Source organism: Megalops cyprinoides, chromosome 1 (genome assembly GCF_013368585.1).
Source record: "Megalops cyprinoides isolate fMegCyp1 chromosome 1, fMegCyp1.pri, whole genome shotgun sequence".
Lineage (NCBI taxonomy): Eukaryota > Metazoa > Chordata > Actinopteri > Elopiformes > Megalopidae > Megalops > Megalops cyprinoides.
In genome coordinates, this window is record NC_050583.1 from 57,918,513 (window position 1) to 57,946,433 (window position 27,921).

A 27,921-nucleotide genomic window follows, 5' to 3' on the forward strand; every position below is an offset into this window, starting at 1 on the left:
TGCACAGCTACTGTTGGTAAGAGGTGATGAAACGCCAGTAAAAACAGAGCTATCCATAGAGCAGCACCATCTCAGGTGCTATGACAACCACCCTACACAGCTCCATAACTGGATGAAAATCCCCCTCATCCACTAAAGCCACTCTCGCCATAAGGTGGGCCTTATCCCCTGAAAGCTCCTTAACCAGGAGACCTGTATTTCTATGTTTTGACTTAGCTACTAAATGCTGTGTTTTTAATTCTGAGTCATAGAAGTTGCCTTGTATGGGATGAGACACCTTAGTTTGGTGGGAGGGAAAGAGTTAAACAAAGAGTACATTCAAGATCAATGCCCTGGATCCACCTTTCTGTAGAATTAAAAATGGTCCAAAGCCAACTCATGACACTTGGTGTCACTGCCATTGACTGGCTCCATGTCCTGCACGTTGCTGTAGACCTCAGTCAGCCGATCAGTCCGATTGTGACATGATGGATGATGACCATTAATTACCGCATCTTGTCGACCGCTACATTATGTTGACACATGCAGCTGCCGATGTTGGCAGGGCTCCCTCTCCTCCCACCGACACGAGAATACTGCAGATTCAGGCAATCTTGTGTCAAATGTGTCAGTGTTTTTTTTTTTTTTTTGGTCTATGACAGAGTTTGTTGTTTGTTTACACACACAAGACCAGCTTGAAAACTAATATGCTTCGCTGTTAGGCAGTGGCCAGTGCGGTAACCTTAACCACAAATGAACCTTTCCCTGGGTATTAGCCGTGGGATTAAATTTGACTCACTGGTAAAGAGGCGTGGTATACATAGGAGGGGAGCAGGGTGAGCTGATGATGAGCATGGCAGCTTAGAGACCAGGAATAGAGGGAGGAACAGAGAATGTGATCTGCTGAGTAGCGCTATAACAAATCCTTACTACTACAGTTTTGGAGGCAGCTTCCTCCCTTTTAGTTCTGCAGAGTCATGCTGGCAGTAACTGGAGGAAACTCAACAGGCTAGGAATGACAAACATTTATCTCATTCAATGGCGTATTCCACACAAACATTTAAAGTACACTAAATGTAGCGATTTGTGTTGACATGGTTTAAAAAAAAAAGAAAAAAAAAATTAAACGTCTGTTAACATTTAAGAGGAGGACATAGACCTAGCCTAGCAGTTTCTAGGATGTGTTAATCTTCCAAACGCATGTGTCTTTAAGAGTGATATGTAAATTTTTCAGTTTAAGGATTCCTAGTATTCAGGTAGGTTATCAGGTCTTTAGGATGGAACATTTCCCTAGTGCAACTCATTGGATAGAAAAAGTCGTTTTTGTTATTGGCTTTTTATGAAGTTACATGTTTCTCACATTAAAATAGTTAGGAACACTGGAATTAAAGAATAAAACATCAATTTTCTGTCATGTGAACTAAGCAGATATGTAGATGAACTTATTTCACATGAACTACCGTTTTGATAACCTTTCTTCAAGTCATCATCTAGCCTACAAGTAAGTCTAAAGGAAACCCCTGAATCTGTCCTTTTCTGCATTTTCACATTGCTAAATTGACCGGAGCAGAACATTTTGCACTGTATACAAATTCTGTATACAAATTCAACCAAAAAAAGGCAAGTAGAGTGGAACCTGAATGGTATGAGAGGCCCAGACTGGTCCGTAATCTACAGAAAACTGCGCATTTCAAAATTTCTATTTAGACTCAAAATAGGCTAGCGTGATTGAAATATGGACCCAATAATTTGAGCCTTGTTTTAAAATGCGGCACACATCAAGAAGTAAAAAAATGCTTGTTGACAAATGACTGAAACCTTATTTATGTTGCCTTCTTTTGAAACTTAAGTATATAAACATACTGCAGGTGACTAAGGAACCCAATTTATGACTTCACTTACACTAAAGTGTAACAAGAACACTTTCCTGTTGTTTAATTTATATATATATATATATATATATATATATATATATATATATATATATATTACTGAAAATTATCACTACTGAGTCTCAACGTTTATTGTCTAAAATACGCTCGTTGTACATAATGAAATGCATTACACCATGCATCGTAATCTCAGTTCAACCGCCTTAAAATAATGGTGCATGTATTATGTCATAAACCGCTATCGCTAACTGCGAAATATCTGATTTTAGAACGGTCTACATCTTTTGCTGCACTTAATTCTTCTCGTTCGCTGAGCATGTGGTTTACGTCCATTACTGTTGACACATTAGATGCTTTCTACCTACATAACCTGCTTGCCACAGTATTCTGTTGGCGCAGGATATTGGACTCTCACGCCTAACCCCCCCCCCCCCCCCCCCCCCCCCCCCCCCCCCCCCCCCCCCCCTTCTCTCTCTCTCTCTCTCTCTCTCTCTCTCTCTCTCTCTCTCTCTCTCTCCCTCCCTTTCACAGACACACACGCACACATACACACACACTATCTCGCTTACTCCTTAGCCTTGCCTCTAAAGAGAATCTTATAATCAGGTCACATTTCACTGTAGATCTCTACCCGAGAGGAAGAGAAGTCTGCGAGTGTTCTGAATCGCATCTTCTAAGAGCATCACATACAGCCATGGTCGGGATGAGAGATCTGGGATGCCTTCTTGTCCCCGTCTTGGTTCTGGTGGGGTCCTCGATGCAAGGGGACGTGAAAAGTGGAAAAGAAGCGCAGAATGCGGGGAATTTCATGGAAGACGAGCAGTGGCTGTCCACCATTTCCCAGTACAGCCGCAAGATCAAACACTGGAATCGCTTCAGAGATGTGAGTTCTGTTTTTAGATTATTATTCAAAAGCATCGTATTTTTTACTTGTCATCTACCTTAGTATGGTAAATAGACGTATATCTACCACACTAGTATTAGAAGAGAAAAATAAATTCTTAGCACTCTCTATCGAATACTTTTAATTTATAAAATTGTGAAAAGCAGTGGCTAGCCCACCTTGCTATTAACTAAACGTTTGTTATACAACACAAAGATATTCTAGCAACGTATCAGGAGCATATTTAAATAGATAAACGCAATGCTTGCCCAGCCGTAAACAGAAACCAAGATGAATTAACTGAATATGGTGTAGGTTATAGCTGTCGAACTAAATATGTCGGGCATGAATGGACAATATACCAGGTATACATCTACCTAGCTGGATCGCCAACCAGCCATGACTTAGCAAGACAAAACAGATAGCTATCTGTGTCACACACAGGTATAGGTACCGAACAAGCGAACAATGAAATGTCGCTAGGCTGGAGCTAGTTAATTGTATAGCTATCAATCTAAAGACATGGGCAATAAAGTTTTTTGGACTAGCTGGTTAGTTAGAGGTGGTACAGAACTGTTCTCGCCAAGACAGGTGATGGATTTCGGAAGTGCAGGGTAGCCAATGTACCTGAATGTAGCTGAAATTGATTTTATGCCATTCAAAGCAGTTCAATTTATAGTTTGCCCCTATAAACTAGGTAGACAGATGACTGGTTACGTATTGCCGAAGTTCCATGCCGTGCCATTTTTAAATTTTAATCAGAGTACACCTTTTCTTGTCATGGCAAGCCTAATCTATTGATTAAAAGCATTCGATATGCGTGAATATGTATAGTCTACTCGTTTTTGTTTTTGTAATTTATTAATAGTTCATTGACAATTGAAATTTCTCGAACTCAGCGTTGTCAATTATACAATATCGCTGACTTTCTGAGTGAGACTGCAGGCACCTCAGAATGATTGGAATATTTATGACATAAAACATAATACCTGGATAATTCAGCTGCAGCCATTTGTGTTAAGAGCACAAAATGAATAATTAATTGAACAACTCAAGCACTCATCTTACAGTGGTTTGTTATGCTGATTTCAGGCAACAGGCAGATATTATTAATCAAAGTTCTCTCATTGCCAGTGGCTAATGTAAGGGTGCAACTGTATACTTTTTCAAAATATGCCATTTTCCTAATTAATATGATATTATACACTACTTACATCTAGCCACACCATTGTGTTTGTGTGTGTGTGTGTGTCTACAAATCCGAGGATATCCCCCTTCAAAAATGGATTGATTGTACAATTAAAATAAAAAATAATAGTAATGTAAAATATCATGAGCACAACCCTTTAGTTGTCATACCGTCAGAAATCAGTCACCAATTGACCTTATCTGTAATGAACCCACTTGGGAACCCTTAATGTGAGATGTCTTCAGTTCATTTATAAATTAGTTTCCAGGATTATGTTTTTAACATTGCATGTTATGACGTACATGAGGAAACTAGCCCCATGGTTGTACTCAATCTCATTTGACTCATCAAAGGCATCAGCATGTGATGCTGTATTGAAAACAATTGACTGTTTGTCTGGTTGTTTTTGAATTTGTTAGTCCATATGAAATACTGCTCTTGTCTGCCACAGCTGGAATCTTGAAACCCACTGATTTCCAATCCATTGAACTCCACCTGCTGTGAAGTATTTAAATGAAGGAAGTGTTTGAGGCAGCAGCTCATATTCGGTTGATATTTGGAAAACAAAGTGTTATTCAGCCACTTATTTTAACATATTACATAGTTTGAATTTTAACACATGACATGTCTTGAGCTTGGATTTCAATTATAAAAAAGTTTTCTCAATTTTAACTCATTTGTAGGAAATGAAACACACAAGGCAATCTTGCACAGGATGGAGAAGTCTGTGAAGCATGGTTGCACTCCTGCTCTTTGGTCCATACTCTTTTCAATGGGAGCATAAACTGTACTTGCACTGTTACACAAACCTCCTGCATTTTTTTCTGTGAGAAGCCGTTTATGAAGTGATACCTTGCTCTTCACTGAAGGAGAGTTTCTTAAAAACATCAGTGTACAATAAAAGATAAGGAGAATTATTTATACCGACGTTTAGTGAAAACAGTTCTAACCTCATGGAGAGGGATTAAGCGAATAATTCCCAAGATGTTGATTGAAGATGTACACTCTGCTGAATCGTTCAGGGAATTAGTCAAATTGCAAGCGTGGAAGGATTAAGTATAAATTAGAACAGCGTTATAAGTGGGTAGGCTTTGCAGCTCTACATGTGCAACTTTGATATTCAAACCAGGGCCTTCAGCAGCCTCTGTATTCGCAAGATCAATAGTTATTGATCGCCTCACGCCACCCTCCGCATATAAATGTGTTTTACAGCGGTGGAGCATTGAGGAAATACACGGGAGCTCACTGGTGGAACCTATTTTTTTTTCCCCTCCACTCTTTTTTTTCTAAATCAAAATATTTAAAAGAGAACAAGCTCTGCACTTTGCTCCCAGAGGAGTTGCAGTCCAGTTCTGTTATAGGCTGTGAGATACGATTGATTTGTTTTCCATTTGAGGCGTGAGTCGCAGACACACCGCTCTGCTCCTTGCATTCTGAGACGTCCTCTAAGCGCGCGACAGGTGAGGGCGAATTAGCCCCCGTGGGAGCGATGGCAGGGTGCGGGGCCCTGGGACCGTTCGCCCAGTGGAGGGCCGAAATACGCTACCATCTTGATGAAGATGGAGGAACTATCATGAAAGCACAGTGCAGAGCCCTCCCGGGAGAATACCATCAAAGCGGTTGATAGCAACTGCTTTGATTCCCAGCATCGCCTTGACAACTCCTGGCTCGCTGTGTTCTGGGGTTATCACTGCACACATTTTATACACAGTTTGATGACTCCATTTTCCTTCTGTGTGGATTGGGGGAAACAGTGGATTGGGGAAGACAGATTACAGATCATATTTCATTGTTAAAAAATCGCAAACAATGTTGGTTGAGGGGAAGGAGATTGGAATTCTCTCTGCCTGAGCATGGCGGGCATACTTGTATTTTCATACAAAGACCACATGTATGTGATAATTTTTAAGCGTAACAGAAAGACTATTGCATAGATATTTTGCACATTTTCTGAAGCATGTTGCAACAGTTGTGTGGAGAACAGAATAAGACCATTTTAATTTTCCTTGAAAATTATAATTCTGTGGCTAGAAAGTATTTTCATTCCATCATTTTTAATCTCTTGAGGAATTACAGTATGCGATCATGAAATAAAACCCTCTAGATCTCGGAAACAACTGTCGATTTCAGCTCTCAGGGTTTTGATCCTCTCCAGTCGCCTCCAGTATATTCAGTGCCATAGATTTCAGGGTAAAATTAAATTCAGACCAACTGTTCTTTTTCGGATGACCATCATTGCGAAAATGTCTGCAAGATTTAGCTAAATCTGCTTATCATCAATTATTTTTGCCAAGTGATTTACAGAGATCACCATAACATTTTATTCACGTGCGTTTTCCGCAATAAAACATATTCAAGGTGTTTCTTGGCTTGGAATGAGATTACGTACATATTTAATGCTGTAAATCATCTCAACAGTTGGACTAGACTGAGAGGGCCCAAGGCCTTAACAGTATTGAATAAATGTCAATGGCAAAGATTTTGACATCACACCGACATAAAGAGCCAAAACTTTCTCAGAGAGCTGTTGACAGCCTATTATTCTGTGTCGCGGATTCTGGAATGTGGGATGTGGGGCACAGACCAAATTGAGGGCACTGCGCTTGTGGCTTGTGGCCTCTATCAGCTTCAAACGGCTCTCAAAGAGAGGTGGGAGAAAATCTGTTTATCCCCAGTGCCACATTGCATCAGGCTTCATCTGACTATGTGACAGATAGCAAAGATGCAGTATTCTCATATATCTATCATCCTGTCATTCGTCACCCCTCCAAGGAAACACGTGGAGATGGGGCCTATTCTCCACCGGGCTGTCCATCAGTGCCAGGCTGAAAACAAATGCAAATATCCTCACCTAAGCTTCATCCCTGGGTGACATAATCGAAAAGGAACACACCCCCCCTGTCATCCGGCTGCCTATCCCAGGATTCAAAGCCTTTAGTCCACCTTATCGGGAAGGCCTCATGGATGCAAACCGCTTTACTGGCCAGAAAATTATGACATTTGATGTAATCTGTGGGCTTAGACTGTAAACTGAACTGAAAATGATGTTGCTTTGCTAGTAAAGCAAGGGGAATGCAAACCTTTTTTAAAATAAAATACCTGTGGAATTGGATTCTTTCGAAGTAGTCATTAGAATTCTGTGCTGGAATCTCTCATATCACACAGCGGGCTTTGGAAAGGTAATTGTATTTTAATGCGTTGGTTTCACTTGTTTATGTCAAACACACAGAGTTTATAAATAAAAGGAACAGTGGATAAGACTGGGGACTGAATAAGAAATAGACCTTTTAAAGTAATGGAATATACTATACATGGCATTGAAGTTAAATCTAGCAAGCTTGCGGTTGACTTTAATTTTATTTTGTGCAAGGTTCTGAATAGCACTGCATTACCAAATTGTAGTAGTTGCCATGGTAGATGAAATACATCATATAATATAATAATGTAATATAATGAATACATATGATATAGGAAATATTATATATATAATTAGGACTGTCCCACCATGTTGTCTCATTTGATGACTCTGTGCTAGCAAAACCCTCATTCAATTAATCAACTATTACTATGAGGCAGTTAAGTTACTTGCAGCTTTATGAAGCAAACACTAATTTTTGTGATGGTTTGCATCATTGCTGGTCATTTACTGGTAATTTCAAGGTTATTTATTTTAAAATGTGAGTATAAGGTCAGAAACTGTTTCTTTTCTAGGTATCAACACTTTTGTGACTAATTTGTCTCAAATAATTTTTCTCGTGATTGTTTTCTAATGGTAACATTTTAAAATAAGAAAAAAAAGTATTTTGCTTGAAAAGAGTAATTGTGACAACAATAAAAAGGTAATGCTGAAAACGAGCGCAAAACCATGAATCATCCCACGGTGAGAAAGGAGGTGGCTATGTTCGCTGTATGTCAGAAGTTGAGCTGACTGAAAGCTCTCGCAGCTGCTGGTGGCGGAGCTGTCCAGGTGCTGAAGGCCTTGTGACAGCTTGTCAGATGTTTCCGGTGGATGTGGCAGGTCGAATCATCGTCATCTTCACATCCCACAATTAGGAAGGTCAAGCCAATACGTCAGCATAACATGTTTATGATGACAGACTCACACAGCCTTGACCATATGGAAACCTCTGCAAGAGGGACTGTTTACAGTATCAGGCATAGGATTATAGGAATAAGAAACATGTAACTGGGCTGTTTTAAGACAAGCACACATGGTGTAGGAGACAGGTGACAGATGGGGGGTCTGTGTGAAGAATATAAATTTAGACTGATAGAGAGGCAGAAGCCCTTCTAAGTGGAATTTCACCCACCAACAGATGGCTTTGTGACTTTACAGATCTCATTGTAAATGAACAGTTAACATTTATATCCCATTTGAAAACTTTGTGAATAATGTCACTCAACTGCAGAAAGCTGGTGTTTTGTTATCAGAAAAAGACGTCTGGTTAGCACCTATTCAGTAGACTGTTTTGTTTAACGTCATGGCACCACAAATGAGCCATTGCACTATAATACTACTGTGAAGTGTTGTTTTCAGTAGCAAGGTGGCTGTCTATGAACTGTGTTTTCTTAACAACAAAATCAGTGGCTCCACTTTTAAGTAAGCTATAAACATTTTATGTTAAAGACAGTTGGTTTCAAGTCAAATGTCCTATATTCTACATTCTTCAGAGCTTTCAGTGAGCTCCAGATATGGACCAAAAACATTTACTGCGACTTTAGCAGAAACCTGAAACAGGCCAGTGCCAGACAGCCCAAGTTGCCCTTGATTGCCTCTGTTGTCTCCGCCTATAATATTATAATTTTTATTGGACATTAAAGTACATTCTGCTGGTGGTAACCAGCTTTTAGTCTGCATCGTTGTTTATATTTGCAGTCAATGAAGGCTAAAAGCACATGGAAGGCGTAAAATGTTCACTTGCAGGCTGCTGTTGCTGGCGGTTCGTTTACATGTGTTGAGGTATGCATTTGAAAACTGCTTGAGAAAATGCCGAGAACATTCAGTGCAGCAAAGCTTCTTTTAAGCCAGACTTGAAATGCTGGAAAAAGCCATCAATAGCAGTTTGGTTCCAAGATTCTTACTTGAAGGATTCTGCCCTGAGTGCTGTAATCTCCAGTCAGTGGCTTGTTTTGCACGTGTCCTCATGGCAGCTTTTTGTGAGACATAACATAGTAACTCGTAAACAGGCCTGAATTTCAAAGGGAATAGAGGAGGATAGAGGAGCATGCTGTGATCAATTTTGGACCATTTAAATAGGCTACCCATCCATTGCAGCTGTTTTCCTATGGTCTTGTCTGAAAGAGGAACTAAAATGTATTCAGACAACTAATGTAAGCTCATCAGGCCCTGCCTCTTGAATAACACGTTTACTTACTGCCATTTGAGGCCCAGCCCCAAGCACTGGGCCTGGGTGATACCTCATAGGAGGGCCTGGCAACTCCAGCCGTCCAAATTAATAACACACTCTGTACTGGAACTGTGGCTACCTGTCATACCTGCTCCTTTTCAATCATTTCTGTTCAACCCTTACAAACAGACATCTCAAGGACACCAACTCTGTCTAAATGTATTTTTAATACCCTCTTCTATAATTCAGAGTCCGGTTGAAAATGGGTTTTGTTCTGCTTTCAAATGATTTAGCTGGTGCATGTTTTTTTTTTTACCTGTCTTTACTAAAGTTTAAGAAGTATTTAACACTGTCTTAAGCCTTATTCATAGAAAAAAAGGAAAATGGTTAATAGTTGAATCTTAACACCTTGGTGACCTTCCAGTTTTTTTTTTCAACAATGTACTAGTTGGCAATAACGGAACACCTTGGCTGCTCTCTGTCCTTCTTTCTCTTTCTCTCACAAAGAAAATGCAGATTTGCTTTACAGCACACGGCCTTTTGAGCAGTCTTTCATGGGACCGAACAAAGGCGGTGTAGCGACTGGAATAATGGGCCTTTTTTCAGCCCATAATTAATTGATGGCCTAGAAGACGGTACCCTCATTAGTACCGGACCTATCGTGATCACCTCAAGAAAACGGTGCTGTCTTTCCACACCATTGCCGTGCCGTCAGCCCCTCCATTAGAAACAATCAAGCCGCCAGAACAAAACTCCTCCGACCGGCAGTGTTCCCACACACAGTGCCATGTGGAAGGAGCTCATTAGCGAGCATCGCGATGCTCCAGTCGGAGCGGGGCGGCACAAGGTTGCACCTGTTATACTGCTGCTGAATTTTTAATGAATGGAAATTGCTACATCCTTCCCTGCAAATGGCTTCCCGCTCCCTCAGTCTTTGTCATTAGCGTGAGTGTGTGTGTGTGTGTGTGTGTGTGTGTGTGTGTGTGTGTGTGTGTGAGTGCACGTGTGCGCGGGGGGTGGGGGGGTGGTTTGGGTTTCTTGCTCTTGTTAATTCAGGCTGGGGATTCCAGCTTCCGATAATCCAAACAGCACAGCAGACTGTGTCCCCTTTGTCGGTCTGGTCTGAGGGCTAGTCTTCAGCTGGGCCCTGGTCTAGACATGCGTACTGAGAAGGGATTGGTCAGCACTGATACCAGCACAAGCACTCATTTCCTCCAAAGGCTCTATGCAAATGCAGATTGAGACAGGAGAGAGATTGCATTGTGTATAATTGCTGTAGCATACTGTAGTTGTATATTGTAGATGATAGAAGAGGCAGATTACATGTACGGATTATGAAGCAATATTATGCATTAGTCTGATATTCTCAATATGGAACATGTGAAGCCAGATTTGTAAATGCATGATATAACTGTAGCTGAAAGATATCCAGATTTATGTATTCCATTTGAAATGGAGACAAAAAACATGTGTATCAGTGCTCTATTTGTGCATTTCATTAGAAATTACGTTTAAGGTCTGGATGCTCTTTAAGTGAGGTTCTTTGTTCTTGATTTTTTTCTGAAAGCTGACAATGCCAACATATTAAGTCTTTTGTTGGTAATTTTCTTGGTCACAGAATGATAGCGTAGATGAAGGCGCTCCTGATAGAAATTTCATGCTACAGTAGCCATTTTGTGCAAATGTGGAGAGGCTCTGCCCTCTAAAGTGTGATTCTGTGGCATTTTGTGTTGCATTAAAAAACATTGCAGATGGCAAATGTTAATGTCATAAATTCAAGTGATGAAGTAAACACAAGTGCAGTTGTTTGCAGAACCCATTATTAGACACGCTTTTGAACATGCGAGTTCATTCCTCACAGTGCGGATGTTGAAATGAATCCATGGATGCTGAAAAATGAATAAGGCTCAGTGATGCTGCATTAAAGAGGTGAGCAGCTTCCTGTTTTGCGAGATGCTAACTCGTTTCAAAAATCGATGGTGGCCTTCAGCAAGCGCAATTCTTTTTTTTAAACAGATAACTGGTTTTTAAAGCTTTCTTTGAGCATATTCAGAAGGTGACAGGATGTGTTCTCCGGAGATAAACACTGTTAGGCCTGCAGCAGAGCAGGGTTCTCCCCTGAGGACCCCACAGACACCTGTTTCCTGCCAGGATCTGATCTGCGTGCGGCTGACTTGACTTGCACTCAAGTGCTCTTGCCTTTTATCATCGCGCGGGGCTCAGCGACCCACCGTCACTGCAGAGAACGCAATCAGCGGCATGAAGATGAACTGACACATAGTACAATGTAAGATAACGTAGTAAAATGCAACAATACCAGGTCCCAATTAAAAGCACACGAGTAAAAAAAAAAAGGAATGGGGTGGGGGGGAGGTGTGGTGGTGGTGTTGGGGGGGGGGGGGCAGACCAACCAAATGAGCTCTGATTATTATGTGCAGGACAAATTTAAGGGTCAGAATATCAAAGCAGCCATCTGCAGCACGATGACTAATGAGATTCAAACGGCATTTGTTGTGTTCTGGGGGACTGGAAAAAAAAATTGTATTCGTCTTTTAAACAGCTTTGGAAAACCCTGGAGGTTTTTTTTTTTATTTTAGTATTTTTTTTTTTTTTTCAATGGGGTGGTCGTGTAGTCGATGGGCTGTGGAGATTGACTCAGACAGGATCTGAGAGAGAGAGAGAGAGAGAGAAAGAAGAAGAGAGTGAGCGAGAGAGAGAGAGAGAGAGAGAGAGCGTGAGGGAGACAGAAATGCTGCAGTGCTCCCCGGCTGCCTAGCACAAGCGTAGGTGAGTCTTAATTGAGTAGGGCAATCAGTTTCTCTTTTTCTGCTGCAGCTGAAGGGGCTCCCTGCTGCAGGCAAATCTATGTCCTCAGGCCGCCGGGGGGGTTGGAGAGCGGCTACAGCACCCGTTGCGGAGCCTTCATCCACAATCCAAGCCCCCCCCCCACACACACACACACACGCCCCCAGCTGCAGAGGTGGAGCTTAAGGGACTCCCGTGCAGTTCCCGGTCACAAAAAAAAAAAAAAGATCAAAAATCGAACGTCGGCCATCGCTGGTTTTCGCCCATGCGTGCCCTTCTCTTTGCGTGCTGTGCCGGAGAGGGGTGCGTACGTCTGCGTCTGACATAAGTGCATAACTGTGTTGTGACCCTCGGGGTAATTTTAAAGCAGTTCTGGCCCTGATCCTCTGCTGCAAGTCGCGCTGAAACATCAAGCTGAATAATGAGCGGATCCAAGATTCCCTTTTTGGAGCCAGCTCTCATCCGCGATACATTATTCATTCTGGCATGTGACTGTGGGTTGTCTCGGCTCCAAACGTCGGAAGCGCAGCTCTGAGATGAATGATAAACTGGCCCTCCTGGTCTCAGCGTTATTATCGCCACAGTGACACACCAATAGGGCTCAAGACTGATGGACAAATGGACCTCTGGGTAGGCAACAGTTGTGAATATTGTGCAGTCCAATAATCGGAAACTATGGAGTCTGTTTTCCTCAACGACAGAATTGTTTAGGAATCACATTTGTTATATCACATCACTTATGTTATATTGTTTAAACCATAGTAAATTCAACATGGAACCAGGTTGGGGAAAGAGATAATGAATTTGTGTTGGATCCAATCATGTGGGCCAGTAGTGAGAGAAATCTGTCCGGCCGGCAGAAATGTCTGTGTTCTCTTTGTGGTGGTGACAGGATTGCTGTTTCTCCCCTGCCGGGTTAATGGCATCGGTCCTCGGGGTCGTGTAGCACTGGCATGTTCCTGCCACTCTGCTCTCCCGCGGTGAGCGCTGTCAGAGACACAAGCAGCCAGGCCCCAATCACACACACAGCGCAGAGATTCCTTCCCATATGGGGGGGATGTTGCCATTGGAAACACACCTGGTACAGTGCCTTAACAGCACCCCCCCCCCCGCCCTGCCACTGCTCCCTTCTCTCCCAAACACATCAGGTACCTGTAATTGGAAGTGAAACACGCCTCATAGACATGACAGCGTGACAGCCGTGGTGACGTGACCAGCTTCGTTTTTGACATGGACGCGTGGAGTTTGTCCGGTCACTGAATCCGGTCTTATTTTAATGCAGCTCTGTCCGAGCCCTGCTGCCGAAGGCTCGTTTCTTCTGTTGGGGGGGTATGTCCCCAGGGCGCCATTGCAGTGGTTAATTGTTAATGATTTCATCTGCTCACAGCACCTGGCCTTCATGCTGCACCTACACCCCTCCCCCCACCGCCTCTCTCTCTCTCAGGCAGCGGCGCTGCTTCTCTTTCGTACCGACGTAGTTCAGACACACTGATTAACAAAGGGAGTCTTTCTGCTCAAAGCCACAAACGTCCTCCACCCGGTTAAAAAAAAAAAAACATGCTGGCACCAGGGGCCCAGGGGTGACCTGTGAACCTCTCTCCTCCAGTGAGATGAGCACGTCCCACCTTGATCTGACCTCCTCTGTTACCGCTGCCGCTTGGGACACCCGTTACCCGTGTCCCATTTTGAAACGGAGAGCGGTACATGGCCACCCAGCTCACAGCTACCACAGGAATGCACAATGTCCTGGTCAAGGATGTCTCTTGTACGGTATTTTAGTATTTAAGCGTGTGCCCTGTCCTTTGGGTGAACATCATGCCCCCGGGTTGGGGGTGGGTGGGTCAGGGGGCCGGGGTGAGGGGGATGATAAGTGATGATGGCGCACGTCGAGTCCTGCTTGTCTAAGCCCCGTGCATTTGGTGTCCATGCTAATTTGCCAGAGTAGGCCCAGTAATGGCTGAGCAGAGCAGAGTCATATTGAGATGACCTTAATCAAGCAGATTGTACAGCGGGAATGGGCCACTGAGCAGAATTGCTAATGGCTTTTTTCTCAGCTGAGAGAGCGCATCAGAATCTTGTTTGCTGTTGATACACGCTGCCCCCCACCCCCCACCCCCACCCAGACTGCCAGACTCCAGCCCGCTATCCGAATATCCTGAAGCTACCTAGAAATTTTGGGAAGAAAAAAAAAAAACAGTTCAGCACTGCCAGGAGCCCCAACAAAGCAATTTGTGTTCATTCCCCAAGCAGATAGGAGTGAAATTAAATTCAATACGCCTGCATACTGAGCAGCATCCTGGCGATTAACTCTCCCGAACGTGCCCCTGCTGCTATGAACTGCGATTCGCATCGCCTACTCTTATGCACTGCATTTGTCCCAGCCTTTGAAGAGTCATGAATGAATTGGTAGCTATTTGCCGTGCAGACTAATGACTTTAATGCTCAGCAATAACGGAACGAGCTCCGAACGTGGTCAATTGCCCAATAAAGACAGACATTTGCAGCTTTTTAAATATAGTTTGTTGAAATCCTGTTAGGCTGGCTGAAAGTGCTAGTGTGGGAAATGCTTTGGAAATGGTTTATTTGCAAGCATTTCAAACCTCAGCGAGTGTTCAGTATGGTCGCAAATAAACCACTTCCAATGTAATTGTCATGTACCCCGTCTGTGGCTCCTGCTTTTTGTCTCTCTCAGATGCTGCCAAGTTGATCTTGTATCTTCTAAGTGCTGCTTCAAACGTTATTTGAAGAGGTCAAGCATACAATAAAGAAATGCTGGCAAATCAGCTGTAAGAGCAAGATGCTGCTACAAAGTCTTTGTATGCATCCGTCTGACAGATTTCACATCTGAAAATAGATTTTGCCTTCCGGCCTCATCTGTAGGAAAGTGTGATTTGCTACGCATAGTCAAGGTGGTGTTTGGGTAAACATTACAAGAACCTATACTGTTAAGATCAAATGAGTAAAAAAAGCATACCTATCATTCACATTTCATACAAAGGCACCTTTACTTATTAAATTATTTAAGAGTATTGAATATTACATATACTTTGATTTACATGCTTTTTCAGGTCTTAGAACAGTAAATAAAATTGACAGGTATGCAAAGCACATTGATTCACAATAGTAAGGTAGGTTGTGTTGTGTAAGCTGGTGCTGGCCACCTGTGGAAGCAGAATTAATGACGCTCTTGGACTGTGTTTATACGATGGTTTTAAATAGGTACAGCAGAGACAGAGATTAGTGCATGGTTGAAGATTGGGTTGAAGGGTTGAAGATCGTGAACACATGACCTGTATGATTTCCACTGTGCTGCCTCTTTGAAGGTTGCGGATGTGCAGAGGGAGCGACCCCACTGCCGAATCTCTTTTACGGCTGGAAATGAATATGTTTTGTATCTGCACCGAACGGTTCTTTCTCTCGGCTGTGCGAGAACACTGTGTAGCAAAGTCAGCTCTTTTCCCCTCCTGCAGAGCCAATTTTCAGTTGAATCTCGCTTGCGCATCCCATCAGAACGGCGGCGGCTGTGAACAGCATATGAGGTGTTGGGGGAGGTGTCCTAACATCATGTTGATGTAGTGTACCCCCTGACCTTCATGACCACTTCTTGAGCCAATGAGAGCGAGTTTTCAGTGGTTGGAACCAAACTATTATGATGGCCAGATGCATTTTTACACAGTGGCTCCTTTATAAGTGTCGCATTTGTTCAGCATGAATTTATTCTCCATTTTTTGTGTGGAGATTTGTTTCAGTTTTTCCCAAAAGCATCTTTCAAAAGCAACTTGTTATTTTACCTCTAATTTTTGGAGGTGGGGTGCACAGCATATTTGGTAACAAAGATCTGTTATATACTGTATTGTATGTGTGTATGTATTGTTTTCTGTCTCTGTATGTATTGTGTCATTCCAAAAATGCAAGGAGAGAGAGAACTGCAGAGATCTACAGGTATTTCGTAAAAATGCCTGAGGCGGGATGACACTCCAGCAGGAGTACATTATTTGTGAGTGTCTGTGCACTGCGCGCGGACACAGGGTTACGGGCACATGCATGATGGGTACACTTATCTGCTCCTCTCTCCGAAGCATTTCCATTCAAGGTGTCACTTCCTCCATGTGATTGCAGTGGTGGGCTTGACGTGTGGTCATGGCGCAGCCACCAGCTGAATACTGAGTGCTCAGTCCGCACTGGGTTCCCATATGCTGAAGTGTCCAGACAGGTGTGAGTCACTGTTGTGCAAGCTCAGCCTGGGGGTTAGCCCCACCCGGCCTTCTCAATACTGTTCCCCCTCATGGTGGAGGACTTTTGGGGTAATAGTTGGGCCACGCGGTCATGCACCTCGTAGTCCCGCCGCGAGCTCAGGTGGAATAATCTTCTCAGTGGCGATGCCTCCAGGTGCAGCCACCGCCCCCTCCGTCTGTTTGCCGAAAACACTCCAGGGCATGCTCGCCCCTGTGCCCGTTCCTACACTTGAACAGAGGCCCGAGAAAAGCCGGATCCTCGCAGTCAAAGCCGATGGCTGCAGGCTGAGTGTTTGATGTGCCGCCGAGCTGGTAATTAGAGAGCCCCAGCTGTAAGGACTCCCCGCTCAAAGAGAGCGCTGTAGGAGTCACACCTCCGTGATGCAACCTCATGCAAGAGAGCGTCGACCTCGGCGGAGGTCTGACGCCGAAAAACGTCGCTTTACTAAACTTTCTGGACATCCGCCTTGTCGCCATGACATGAAGCTTGCGGGCCCTTGCCAATCAGAGGAGGCTTCCAAAACACATGCACATCACAGCATTCAACGTGTTGGGCCTTCTCGGCAGAACATAGGAGAGGCAATTGTGCAAGTGGATAGCAACTGTGGGCCAGTCCTGCAGAAGCCCTCAGAGTGCACTGGCTCATAAAGAAATCCTTTGCTGCCTCCTTCACACAGAGAGAGGGGGAGAGAGAGAAAGAGACGGTAACAGGCTAAGAAGCAAAAACAGAACACAGATGTTTCTGAGACGGCCTTCGGAAGCATATTGCGCGTTACCATTTGATATGGAGTTGATATGGAGTTAAATAAGAAAAAAAGGGAAAAAAAAACAACAGGATGGAACAGCTGGGGGAATTGACATTGGCTCTGCTTCTTGGATCTTGGTGAGAGCAGGCTGCTGTCAAGGCGACGGCGCTTCTGTCCCTCCAGCCCAATTTCCACTTCATTGATGGAGAACGAGCAGATCACAGTGCAGCATTTTGATATGAACGGGAAAAAATGCAGTTTTCCGCCACAAAGGACATTGGTGTTGCAGGTAGCACTCTAGTGTGTATCGCAGGCACCTTCCCTCTTAGGCGACAGCGGCCTCAATGATCGGCTTAATTAAACACTGTGTTGAATGCCTGGTCTCAAATTCCCTCAGGCCTTAATTTCAATGTATTCATTAATACCCTCAAAAGCAAAGGCTTATCTCTCATTTTCAACAAAGGACATTTTACATTTTGCCTCGCGGTGTCGTCTGTGAAGGGAGCTCTCCGTAATACCTATAGTATAGTTACAGTATGTTCAGCCTGCTCGTATCTTCAAGATGTTGCAGATTGCTCATGTTTATGTAAAATGGATTGAGTTAGCGCATAGGCTTTCTGGTGACTTTTTTTTCTACCTTGGCAAGGCATATGGAGTTCATCAGAGACATAAAAGTGAATTGGAAAGTGAGAGTTCATTAGTTATAGCTACCTGAAAATCTATTTTCTTTCAAAGGGAAAGAGCAGTACTTTGTACTAATGAACGTTGAGGGTCTGCAGTGACAGATATCAATCCATTTGATGCTAATGCATTACTAAGTGATGGGTCTCTTGACAGAAAGAGAGGGGATACGGCACAGAGAGACTGCGCTCCGTCCTTTCAGGCCTAAGAGGCACTGTATCACGGAGCCATAATAATGCACAAGGGAAAAGGTGCCGAATAATTAGAAGATGTACAGCTGTGAAATTATCGGTGTGAGTGGCGCGAGCAAATCCACAGCTCCATTAGCTCCTTGGCAACCACCAGGGCATCATGGGACATAAGCACTGTAGCTACAAATTATGTCTGGCTGCAAGAAAGGAGACTGAATTGCCATCATAAGCACCTCATGTGCATACCGTAAGCTGCTGTGTGCATGTTAAGACCACATCAAGATCATTTGAAGCGTTCTCTTACAAAACAGTGAAGTCAACGGCTATGGATCTTGACCCAGCCCAAACACAGTGATGTCGTTTACGTAATCTTGTGCGTGCTGGAGCTCCGCCCACACACCCAGGACTCCATCCCACAGCCGGAAACCGTCTTTGTGGCTTTGCAGCGAGTTATTGCGATCCCTGTGACAGCTGGTACCAGGCCGCAGAGCAGACCGGCACATCTGCAAAGGCCAAGCCCGGAAACCGCATATAAAATCGGCAGAACCTGAGCGCACCCACAAAGCCCCGCCGCAGGGCAACTCTGCTGCTGCCCAAAAGGCCGGCACGGCCGTGTACTGCAGTCTGCTGAGCCGTACCTTTGACGGGCCCCGTTTCATTATGGAAATGCTCACAAGTGTCGACCCATCAATCAGCCGACGTTTATCCAATCTCCGCGGGGAGGAAAAGATGCTGTCTGGGAGGAACGCCGAAATTAAGCGGCGCAATGTGCTAAACACGGAGACGCAGGACAGATTTCATTTAGCGTAAGGTGTAAGGTGTCACCACTTATATTATTAAGCACTTTGCGTTCCTTGAGTGATTGGCTTTTTTTTTTTTTTGTTGCTCTGTTGCAAAGTGCAAAAATGCATCACTTCATCTGGCCTTGTCTGAAACCTCTCAAGGTTTGTAAGCATTGAATTCACATTCTTGGTCAGCGGTGTAGAATAGTGGTAAGGAGCAGGACTCGTAACTTAAAGGTTGCTGATTTACCCCTGCTGGGCCACTGCTGTTATATCCTTGGGCAAGGAACTTAACCCAAAAGTGCCTCAGTAAACATCCAACTGTATAAGTGGATAACATGTAAAAAACTGTAACCTATCAAGTCACTTTGGATAAGAGTGTCTGTTACATGCCAATAATGTAATGTAATATCAGTACTGAGTACTATATCAGCAAATCACCACCAAAGGTGAACAGTATATTAGAAAAGGGTCATTCTCTCTAAAAATGCTATTTCGCTTATGTTCTTTCAGGTGAGTAAAGCTTCATCTGTTGAGCCATTTGGAAACAGCTTTCTTCATTCGAAGAGCTGTCTGTTCTTTCTTAATCGCTTATTGTCTGACCCCCTCTTAATGGATATCACCTTTAAAAGGCAGTGCAGATGAAACAGTTCTACAGCTGTAATGTTCTACAGCAGTGCTCAATCTTAGTGAAATGTGTTCAAATGCTCTTATTGATTTAGCCAATAATGTAATGTATGGAATGTAAGCATGTAGATTTGTGGGTGACAAAATTGTGTAACCCAATTCCAAATTCCGATTCCAAATAATCTGACCTCTCTAAGAGGGAATAAATGGGTAGCAGAAGGAGTGTACAGCACAGATTCCGCCAAACGTTCCTCAAAATGTTAGTTTCTCAATTTACATTTCGACGTGATTAAGTGAACCTATCCGGGTTTTTAATTGAATCAGCCTGGAAAGCTGTATATTTAGCTTGTTGCCTTATTAATCTTACACGGCTCCCTTAAGTTGTGGCCCTCTACAGCTGTCATATTACCGAAACATATGAGGTGGAGAGGCAGAGTGGCTGCGGGCATGTTTGAGGCGCGGCACATGATGGATCATTGCGGCGAGGAGTCGCGCATTTCACAGCTATGTTTCTATATCCGTGTGGATTTCCCCTGGCTGCGATTGGCCGTGCTTCAGCAGCACCAAGCTCCATGCATCAAGCCTGGAAGTCAGCCTCTGCAAGATGGTCAACCCTCAGCAGTATAACAGGCCTGAGGCCATGGGCCCTTGACAGGTGGAAGCGCGCGGGCCCGGTGAAAACCGGGGGTTTGCCCAGTCAGGGACCTCTAGAAGGACGCAATTCATGCTGCTAATTGGCAAAGCGCGGCCTAAAAGCACAGCCCGGCCAGAGCAATTTGGAGAGACTAATGGCGTGGACACATTGTACTGTACTGAACAGATTGAACATATTGAGTCAGGTATGGTCAGGAATGGCCCCGAGCCCTGTGCAGAATTCATTAACAGACGGTGCAGAGGCCCTGTACTCTTTCCTTTGCTCCTGCATTTACCTGTTTGTTTGTTTGGTTTTTTTTTGGCTTGTTGGCTGTAATGTTTTTTTTTATGCATGTTGACTCAGTTTGGTATTAACATGAGCTCCATGGTTCCCATGTGTCGAAAGTGTGTTACCGAAATGTCTCGTGCTGCACAAGCGCGAATAAAAAAAAGTGACCGTCCTTCGTTCTGGCCCCCTCACTTTCTCAGTCAGCAGTCGGTGAGCCGGTGGCTGTGTGACAGCGTAGAAGGAGGCATTGGAGGAGGGCACGGCACCGGTGTCACCTACCTTGAACGCTCGGCAGAGGTTAGCCGCGCAAGCCCCGGGATCGGGGCATCTCAGTCAGGCTAGCTGCCAACCGCTGTCAGTCTGAAAAAAAAAAAAAAAACCAAGGCGGCCCTGGAGGACAGCTCGCTCACTCGTCTGGGGCCTGCGGATAGGCAGGCTCCATTAGGCAGCGATCTGGTTTAGACCAGCTGCATTACAGCTCCACGGACAAACAGCAGGAGAGGGTGGGCCCTCTGATATGAATCGCAGTGCTCCAGGGATCCTGCAGGAATCACACCTGCCCCCTCACCACCCTCTCCTTTCCTCTCCTCTCTCTGCTTCCAACTTGTTGCCATGAGCTGTTCTGGTGCTAGGGTTAAATCTAAACCCTACAGCTAGTGTAACATTAACCATTTACCTATTTTGTGGGTCAGAGTAAATACTCAGCTGAATGGCTGATATCTATAGCTATACTACAAGGCACCACAGCATTTCAGAATACAGCTATTTAGTCTGATTGATGGGTGAATTTAAAACCTTTCCCTGTGTGGGCCACTAAACCAACAGACATCTGTTGTCATTCAGTTATGTGGAGATTCACACATTTATTTGCTGCGTTTGACAATAGGAATCTAAGAGAGAAGAGACAGGCTGTCCCTTTAGGGCTTAAAAATAGGCATTGGTATGCTGAAATAGAAGACATTTGGGGAGAAACAGAGGTATTAAGTTCTTGGGCTGTAACTCTGGCTGTTATATTTTGGAATGGATTGAAGGATTTGAGTGTTTAATGATAGGATTCTGAATGTCCGGTTTCAAGCCACAACTTACATTTGTAAAAATGCTAGCTTTATTAATGTCATAATGAAGGCTTTGTATGAAAAGGATTGAACCGAGGGCCTACATTACTCTCGGGTCGCATGTTTTTTCAGAGCCTTGGCATTAATATAAATAGCGCGTCAAATAATGCAGCATCAGCTGCGCCGACACCAGCAGATCGGAGAGCTGAGGCGTGGATGCCGTAATGACCCGCGCTTACAGTCTGCTAATGCGCCACTGCAGTCTGCCGGACCAGCTTATTCTGCATCCAGCTCCATAATTCTCTCGGTAACGCGGAGCGGAGGGGCCTTTCACATTCACACACACGTCGGGTGCTGTTATTGCTCCTCTGCCCGTCAGGAAGCAAAGGGGTCCATTCACCACGTGAGAAACAGGGATATCAAGCCTCCTCGATGTGGAGGTTGGGTCAAATTATCAATGGGGGAAAATATTTACCTCCGCGAAATTGTCTGCCGTGTGAATTCCCAAAAGCCACGGTTGTGATCGATACTTATTTCAGGTGTCAAACTTTACAACCTTCCTGTGCCTTTTTGGCATCCACTGTGTGCGCTGTAAATTTTTATAGTGGTATATTTTACATGGGTCGACAGCACTGCTAAATAGACAGATAGTCATTTCTGGGGAGGACTTGTATTTACTAGTATGGGGCACAGGAATAAGCCAAGTGAGCTGTATTTCTTCCAGCTTTACTAGGCTGTTAAACTGTAGAACAAACATGGAGAGGCTCCGAAGTGTATGGGTCTGACTCCAACACTGTGTCAGCGACAAGTACCCTTTTATGAAATGGTTTTTACAGAAGTGGTTGAAACCTCCAGTGTTAACATGGTTGGGTCTTTGTTCAGGGCAAAAAGCCATTGCTTAAGTATATTTGTGTATATGTATGTACACACACATACGTGCATTCTATTATCGTATATCTTGACAATACATGACAGCTGTGTGACCATTAAGGTGCCGATTGAAGAGCAATTGTGTCGTTCTGGTTTGTGGACAAATAAAATGGTCATGATAGTTATTGTAATGATTTGTTTATATGATCTCTTTGTGAGCATAATCAACTTTTTCCATGATTCTAATGGGCTGTTTCAAGGCCTTTGTCTGTGCACACGTGTTGCTCCCAGCCACAGAAATGGTGGGGCGGGGGGTTGGGGGTGCTGCGAGGCGATCCATAATCACAGTCCTCGGGATGGAGGGAATCGTCGGGTGATTAGGGCCTCCGCCAGCCCGCAGAAGTGGCGACTGATCATCCTTTGTTAATAGGGCCCTGTAATCCTCTGAATTTCTTCCACGTTTTCTCCAGGGGAGAACGCACAAGCGGGCTTGCATTTGTAATCAGCACGCATCAAAAGATGACAGCTTAACTGCTGCCCAGCCGGTTATAAAACAAAGGACCCACCCTTGGCTGTGCCGCGCTTTTAAAATGGAGGCTCTTTTTTGTGTGCGTGTGAAGTGACTCGTTTTGTTTTCTCTAACTGTTTGTCTCTCTCTCTTTCTTCTTTCTCTCTCCCCCTCTCTCTCTCTCCCCTGCCTCTCAATACCCCAGGAAGTGGAGGTTAGTAGCAGTTTCTAATTCTGTCCTGTGCCCGTGTCGTTTGCATGTGATGTCTCTTTTAACCCGAGGTGCGGGAAGCGCTCCAAGACTCCGCAGGCTGCAGATGTTACCTGCCCGCTTTAATCAGGGCGGTTAATGTCTCCATTTGGGAAAGGATGCACGCGTGTGGATCCTGCTACAGGGGTGACCCTCACCATCGAAAATTCCCTCTGACATCCCCCCCCCCCCATCATAGCCAATCCGGTCGGCGTCGTTCTTAAAGCAATTTGACGGATTAGCGGGGGAAAATTATGCACATTTCATACCTGTCTCGGTGTCTAAACTTAAGCCTTTCGGAAATCAGATGTGCTCAGAGTTAATCATTCATCTTAACCCGGGAACCATGTCCTGTCTGTCACACGTGTGAGATAAGCCCAGATCAAACGCCGCAGCGCTTATCATCCGGGTCCATCTGAACCTCTAGGACTCTTGATTCCTGCTCCGAACTCACTTGTGCTGGCCGCGCATGCACATGTAGGCCCGTTAGAATTCGAAAAACTCTGTAGCGAGCTCTGATCCGTATCACAATCCCACACCACCACCACAGGGGACCCAGTCTGAGAAGCACAGTTGGACTGCAGTGAAGCGCATTGAATTCCCTGGGAGCAGCACAGAAACTCTGTGAGGAAAATTACTGCACAAAGAGAGACATTTCTGCTCCAGATATCACAGCTGCCGTCAGCTGGAGAAATCTCAAGTCCTTGACTGGATTGTCTGGTCCGTGCTGATTGGTGATGCAACATCTGTTGTGAGATTACTGGTGTGAAACGCTCAAACCGTACAACTGTTGTTTCACATAGTTTTTTTTTTTTCCAGTAAATATGTCATGCTCCGTCTGGTTATTGGAATATTTCCTCAGCCCTTTTGAGAGTCTTCCAGAATAAGATGGCCATTAGTGTATGTGCAAATGTGGCTGCATTTTCTATAAGAGTGGACATGTTTATTGCTTCTAGTGTCACAGTAATATTTTGATGTAGAATCCCATCTGTGTTGTATTAAAGTGTCCAAGATTTCATTTAAATGGCTATAGCTGTTTATTTAACCTTGCCATGTAAGTGTAAATAATATGTGTTCTTTATGTACAAAAATGTATGATCTATAAAAAATACAGCATGCACGAAAGATTTAACCACATTATACTTATTTGCATGTGCTTGGGTCCATCATTTATGCTTATTCATGTTCTGTTTTGTTTTGAATGCTTCCTGTATTATTAAAGGACCGGATGTGTTATAGCTTTTAATTTAACTCTCCACAATTGCTTTGCTGACCTAAATAAAATATATCTTTAACATTTACACATTTTATGTACCTTTCATTTTAGGATGACTACATCCGAACGTTGGAAGACAACCAAGGCTCTGATGAAAGTAAGTAGAAGCTGGAGTTATTGCCGTTGCACAGGAAAGATCTGCGGTGCCCATTTGCTTGGAGACACCCAACTAGCACAGAAAAAATAACACGCTGCTGTCTAATCTTGTTAATTAAATTTTGATACCCTTATACGTTAAATGTGTCCGGATTACCATAACCATTCATTTAATGTATATTTTCAATCCGTGTCTTAATAACTAAGATGTTATTGTTGTTGTCACAGTTTTCAGCTATCACTTATTTTAAGGAATTCTGCAACCTTATTGAATGCTGTCCTTTCATTTGGGATAAACACAGGCCATAAAGTTTAATATTTAATGAAGGTAACTCTGGCAATTTACTCTTCATGTCAAAATCAGAAGGTGATCAGTTCATGAAAGATTTCAAACTTTGCAGATTGGATGGTTTTTTGATGCATAATCTGTATAGCAATTAATGAAACCTTTGTTGTTATTGCTCATTTTCCTAAAAGAGCTTCACTGTCATTGACCTTCATGAGTAAGATACACTCTCCACATTTACTGTACGAAAGGTTAAGTGTTTAAGTGGTGTAGGTCATCTTTCTCTGTCTTTCTGGTGAAGGTGTTCAGTTGGATTACTACCAATGTAGCCTCTATTAAGCACTCTCCATCTTTGTAGATTTGCATATTGAATTAATATGGGAGGCCATGCTCCATTTATTTCTAGGTGCCAACTTCATTTAATTGCAGAAGCACAGGGTATGGGCACATGCTTAGCTGCTGGTCCAAGATGAGCAAGTCTCATCTTACGTAAAGTCATTTCTCGGAATTCCCGCAAAGAGATGAAGTCTTCAAAATGGAGGAGTCCATTAGTGAGGATGTCAGGACATAGACCTAATGCTCGTGTAATTACCACTGCAGCTGGAGTCCAGTAAAAGCTTGGAGGGCTGATTTAGAACTAAGTGCCTTGGGCTTTCTGTGAAGCACAAATCCACCACAATGCCTGGGCAGATACTGACAGCAGACATGGAGTAGGAGTGAAGAGGGTGCTTTAATTTGAATTTTCTCTTTTTCATCATTCATTTCTTCACATATTGTACTCTCCTGCAGATACTTTGCCATTTGCCAGAACTGTTCTGATTTTCCATTCATTAGTCTCAGAAAGAATACAATACTTCTGATTCATCTTTTTTGTACTCATTTTCACTTGCATGCAAAATCTTTCTCACTCATTACTGAAGGATCAATTATGGTATTCTTTTTCTGGATTTAATATTCAGGCTCTTCTGATGTACCTGTGTGCACAGGTGGATGAAACAGCATGCTGTACCTACTTGGAGCTTCATTATGACCACATCAGTATGCATATGGACTAACAGGACAGTTCACTGTAAAGCCATCACTGCAGCATGGCTGCTCAGCTGGCTATAAAAGTTCGCCTGTGTCGCACGTTGATGTTGGCTCTTGCGTGTAATTTGGGAGAAGGGAGAGGCAGGTTGTTATGGGCTATAACGGTAGTTTTTGTGTATCGTCCGTATTTCATATTTAAAAGGGTGGGGTTTCTAGTGGGTTCTTAATGGGTGGGGCTGTCGTCTGTTCATCACCTGAACACCACTCTGATTGGTTCAAAAGAACAACTCTTATATGGCCCACCCTTTGAGCAGCTCGGGAAGTCTCGCTCGCTCTGTCACTTATTGCAGCTGTCGAGAGGCACGTGGGAGTCCTGGAGCTCCCTCCCGCCCCCTCCGCCCATCACTCCGCAGTGAGGGAGTTTCCTCCGAGCGGGGGGAAGTGGGGGGAAGCGGGCCTTGCGTGCGCCTGCCCCTTACAAGGGGAATGCGTAATTTTCATCCGAAACGGCCTCGCTTACTGCGCGGCACGGCGCTACGCTCATTTCAATGCCATTGATCTCGTTCCCGAAGGGACCAATTCCGCAGACTTCATTGATCTGGCTCCTCTTCATCACTGATTTAATCAGGCAGCGGAAAGGGGGGGGAAGTCCGACAGATTTGTTACTCGCGGCCATTACAAAAGCAGCACGATGTCTCCCCCCTTTTAAAGATAGATGATTTAGATGTCGGTCCTGTGACATGAACTGAAGTAGCTTTGAGGGTTAGTGTGAGAATTTTTGGGAAGGACAAAACCCCCCGATTAGCATACATTGAAACCTTTTGAAGGAGAGCAGTCATTCATGAGCTTTAAACTTTTAACCAGCAAGTTGTAGCAGTTCATTGATGTCTGGAAAAAATTGTACTGTAGAGAAGAAAAGCATAGTAATAAGTATAGTAATATCAGTGTAGCATAGTGGTACAGAGCAGGACTCATAACTGAAAGGTTGCCAGTTTGATTCCTCACTGGGGCACTGCTGCTGTACTTTTGGGCAAGGTACTTAACCCACAGTTGCCTCAGTAAATATCCAGCTGTGTAAGTGGATAACATTGTTAAAATTGTAACCCATGTAAGTCGCTCTGGATAAGATCGTCTGCTAAATGTCAATAATGTAATGTAATGTAATATCAGTACTCAGTAATATATCAGCAAATGAACACCAAAGGTGAACAGTATATTAGAAAAGGGTCATTCTCTCTAAAAATACAATTTTACTGATGTTCTTTCAGGTGAGTAAAGCTTCATCTGTTGCGCCAATTGGAAACAGCTTTCTTCATTCGAAGAGCTGTCTGTTCATTCTTAATCGCTTATTGTCTGACCCCCTCTTAATGGATATCACCATTAAAAGGCATCGCAAATGTAACAGATCTACAGTTGTAATGCTCTACAGCAGTGCCTAATCTTACTGAAATGTGTTCAAATGCTCTTATTGATTTAGCGTGGGGCCACCAATTATGCATTACGGTATGAAATATCCCTCTAATGTGACACTAATTGCAGCCTCTGAATCAAACTGGTTCATTTTTGTCTGTTGTATAAAATATTAATTGTTCTGTCTCCTGGTCTTTGCAAGAGCACTGTCAGATTAAAGTAAGGATCAAGTTAATTGAGTCACAAGTCCTTCCCAGGCTCTGCTTCACAGAGGCTCAGTATTGTACTTTCACATCTAACAAACAGTCTGTTTGCACACATCGGGGTATTTTTGCATCGCCTATCCAAGAAAAAGTTGTTCCTCACCACTGAACCAGAAATAGAATGGTATGGGAGCTTTTTGAAAGCATTCTAGGGGGGGTCACGCTAAAATGATAGAGGGTTATGGTTGAATTGGTGAATACGGCATGTGGCTTTCATGTCAGAAACCGTTCTTTGAAGCGGTGCTTATAAATAGGGCTGTTCCCACTCCGACTGGGCGCAGTGCTGCTTTCTTGTTCATCGACAAATTACCTCAGGATTAAGTTATTGCAGGCTCTGAATGTCCTGTTTTGGCAATGAGACTGAAGGATACAGAGTGTAAACAAAGGATATAATAGATGACAGGGTAAACTGGTACTAGCCCTTAATGTGGGTTAAATCTGTCCTGCTTGGCATTCTTTCTCCCTAAGAGGGATTTGGACATATTACAAATTTGGGAGGGGGACTAGCACTGTGTTTCACATGGAGAGCCTCGAGTACCCACTCTTTCAGACGAGCTGTGGAGAGACCAGGGTAGGGCTTTTAAGTCTGTTTGAAAAA

General features: G+C 43.7%; 1 protein-coding gene across 2 annotated transcripts in view; it reads left to right on the forward strand.

Annotated features, from left to right (window-relative positions):
• Positions 1-2,415: 2,415 nt before the first annotated feature.
• Positions 2,416-27,921, forward strand: part of spock2 (SPARC (osteonectin), cwcv and kazal like domains proteoglycan 2) — a 39,354-nt gene continuing 13,848 nt past the window's right edge. Inside the window, exons 1-3 of one of the 2 annotated variants that reach the window (XM_036533093.1) lie at positions 2,416-2,754; positions 22,919-22,927; positions 24,291-24,336. In XM_036533093.1, the coding sequence (XP_036388986.1) occupies positions 2,566-2,754; positions 22,919-22,927; positions 24,291-24,336 (244 nt within the window). In that variant the 5' untranslated portion in view covers positions 2,416-2,565. The remainder of the gene's footprint in view (positions 2,755-22,918; positions 22,928-24,290; positions 24,337-27,921) is intronic. The other variant, XM_036533101.1, reaches the window with a different exon arrangement.